At 38.0% G+C, this 3,288-nt stretch overlaps 1 protein-coding gene across 1 annotated transcript; it reads left to right on the forward strand.

Moving 5' to 3' along the window:
- Positions 1–383: 383 nt before the first annotated feature.
- LOC117696779 (mas-related G-protein coupled receptor member B2-like) lies at positions 384–1,229 on the forward strand. The gene has a single exon (XM_034487741.1). The coding sequence runs from the start codon at positions 384–386 to the stop codon at positions 1,227–1,229; it is 846 nt and encodes a 281-aa protein (XP_034343632.1).
- The last annotated feature ends 2,059 nt before the right edge of the window (positions 1,230–3,288 follow it).

The raw sequence follows: 3,288 nt of genomic DNA on the forward strand, positions 1-3,288 counted from the left end.
ACAACCTGAAAAACTGGGTGTCCGTACTGGGGACACAACTATTCTAATTAATATCTGTACAGGACATAGGTTGTAGATAGTGCAAATAAATGCAAGCTGAATATAAATTAAGGCCCCAGAAATACTGGTTTAGATAAATTACTTAATCACTCTAATCCTGTTTATGCTCCTTATGAACCAGGTCAGTAATTACCACATAGCAGGGTGTTCCTAAGTCAGAGAGAGAGAACACAGCATGTGCTCATGTATTTTGTTTATTTTGTTCCAGGAACAGTACTGGAGATTTCCTAAGCAAGAATCTAAGCATCTCAACCTTGGAAACTAACATCAGAGCACTTAATGGACGAAGTGATACTTTAGATTGTGACATCAAGTTCCAAACCATGATTTTGCTTTCCCTCATCACTTCCCTTTTTGGGATGGTACTAAATGGCATAGTTCTGTGGTTGCTGGGCTTCCAGATGCGCAGGAATGCCTTCTTAGTTTACATACTCAACCTGGCTGCAGCTGACTTTTTCTTCCTGTTCTCTCAGTTTGTATTTTGTGTTCTTGTTATTATTTACACCATCCAATCCGTTTCCAATGACATCATATCATTTTTAAATTTTGTGTCATTATTTCCATATCTTTCGGGTGTGAGCATTCTCACAACCATTAGCGTTGAACGCTGCCTGTCTGTTATGTGGCCCATCTGGTATCGCTGTAAACGCCCAAGACACACATCAGCTGTCATGTGTGTCTTGCTTTGGGCCCTGTCCTTGGTGTTCTCATTTCTAGATGGGAAGGCATGTTCTTTACTGTTTCATGACAGTGACTCTATTTGGTGTCAGACATTTGATATCATCATTACTGTATGGACAATTGTTTTATTTGTGGTCCTCTGTGGGTCTAGCCTCATCCTACTTGTCAGAATCTTCTGTGGCTCCCAGCGGATCCCTGTGACCAGACTCTATGTGACCATTGCACTCACAGTGATATTCTTCCTGATATTTGGTCTTCCCTTTGGAATCTACTGGCTCCTTGACCAATGGATTAAGAGACCTTGTGATTTTATGGATGAAATAATGTTTCTATCCTGTATTAACAGCTGTGCCAACCCCATCATTTACTTCCTTGTTGGCTCCATTACACACCGTAGTAGATTCAAGATGAAGACTCTCAAACTATTTCTGGAAAGAGCCCTGCAGGACACTGCCGAGGAGGAAGAAGGTGTTGAGAGTGGTTCTTAAGGAAATCATGAAGAACTGGAGACAATCTAGTGCTACTTTGATTAGACAGGAATGGTCTTGAGAGAGAGTGTGTTTTTCTTATCTTTGTGGGCTATTTTAACAACCTTATTCAGCTTGTCACTTAGTCTTAATCGTTTAAAAAATAACAATAATTCTTTAATAGTTGAAAGATACGGGACTTGTCATACAAATACTAACTATGCCATTTCTGTTGCTATGTTATTGGCTTTAGCATCTCCTTTTAATGGGACTTCTTGCAAGTATTCTGGGGATGAGGAGAGCTGTTGACCATTGTTGATAAATTTATTCTTCACTAGGAGGAAAAAGGAAAGTCAAGAAAGTGCTACATTTCTTGAATTACTGAAATTTATAGTGCTTAAAGAATGGTTAGATATTGCAAAAGTTATTTTAGAAAAATGCTTTTTTGCCAGTGTTTCCAGAGTTAAACAGATACACTATATAATTTAAGTCCTTGTTGATTTATGCAGGTTACAAAGAATATATGAAGTGATGATATTTCTTATATAGATTAGTTAATAATCAAATATATATTCCCAAGAGAAGTCTATTAAATCTCTATTCACCCAGTAGAGTCCTCACCTTCAAGTTCACTGTATCTTTCATTTTCAGCATTGGAAGATAGCTGTCTGGTTTTGTAATGAGATACATCAACATCTGTGAACACCTGAAGGTGGAGAGAGACTGTCCTCTGTGATTTTCTTTCCTCACAATGCCATGCTTGGCATCCCATGGTAGTGTGTTGTCTCTTTCCTCTCTTCTCTTTGCCATGATGACCCCACCCTTTGAATATCTAATCTCTCATGACAAATCTCCAATGAGCTCCTCTAGACCAGGTCCCCTTGAAATCAAACCTGTCTCAAGTTTACAACATTCTCCTCAACCAGCAGCATTTATTACTTAAATTATGTACAATTAATAACATTTTTATGAAATGATATTCCAATTTTAAAGCTGCACTATGTAACATTTTCAGTTGAAGCAAAATTAAGTGAACACAATATGGGCAAATCAAAGCAGAACAGTTCAACACATTTTCTTAAGCGAGTGTGATGGCAAAAGTCTGAAGGAATCAAGACACAAAAAGATACCTCTCCCCATTTCCATTCCCTTTATATCATAACTCTGTGCCTGAGAGGTCAGCACTGTCCATATTTCTTTTCTAAACTAAAACTTAGAGTGAAAATTAAAGGAGTGTATCACGAAGATTAGTATGGATGTGGTCAAAAGGTTGTTATTGTTGGACAAACTAGCCTATACACCATTTCACTTATAAACAAATATTTTTCCTTGTGGCAAAAAAATTCATAATCATAAACAGTCCTGTATGCAATTCACTGTTACTTCATAGAGATTTCATGCTGTTCATTTCTGTGGTAGTTTGAGTGAGAATAGCCTACATAGGCTTGTTTACTTTAATTTTGGTCCACACTTGGTGGGGCTGTTTGGGAATGAGAAAGAGATAAGAGATAGGACTCATTGGAGAAGATGTGTAACTGGGGTTGTATTTTGAGTTTCAAACGCACATGTTATTTTCATACTTTGCCCTGTGTTCGTGTGTGTGTGTGTGTGTGTGTGTGTGTGTGTGTGTCTGTCTGTCTGTCTGTGTCTGTATCTGTGTCTGTGTATGTCTGTCCTTGTGTCTTTATCTTTTTCTATGTTATGTTTGTGGATCAGACATATACAATTAGCTTTTGCTACAGTATCATCCTTGCATATTTGCTGCCCTACTGCCATGCTCTGTTAGAATGCTCATGGACTCTAACCCTTGGGAATCATGAGTCCTTGACTGAGTTTTTAGAAGTTTCCTTGGTCAGGGTAAGTAGAAAATTAACCAAGACAAAAGTTGTTACAAGGGATTGGGATATTGGGCTAGGAAAGCAGTTAAATGATAAAAGTGGGCCTTAAGTAGATGCTTGGAAGTTAGTAGTGCTGCATACAGTATAGACTAAAAAGATCAACTCAAGAGATGTCAGAAGAGAAGAGTGTTAGCCCTGGGCTAAAGTCCATTATTGTGATATTTTTCAAATGATGTGACTAC

The sequence above is a fragment of the Arvicanthis niloticus genome, chromosome 1 (genome assembly GCF_011762505.2).
Source record: "Arvicanthis niloticus isolate mArvNil1 chromosome 1, mArvNil1.pat.X, whole genome shotgun sequence".
NCBI classification, from domain to species: domain Eukaryota; kingdom Metazoa; phylum Chordata; class Mammalia; order Rodentia; family Muridae; genus Arvicanthis; species Arvicanthis niloticus.

Coding starts and splice junctions, on each gene's coding strand:
- LOC117696779 (XM_034487741.1), top strand. CDS start 384: ATGATTTTGCTTTCCCTCATCACTTCCCTTTTTGGGATGGTACTAAAT.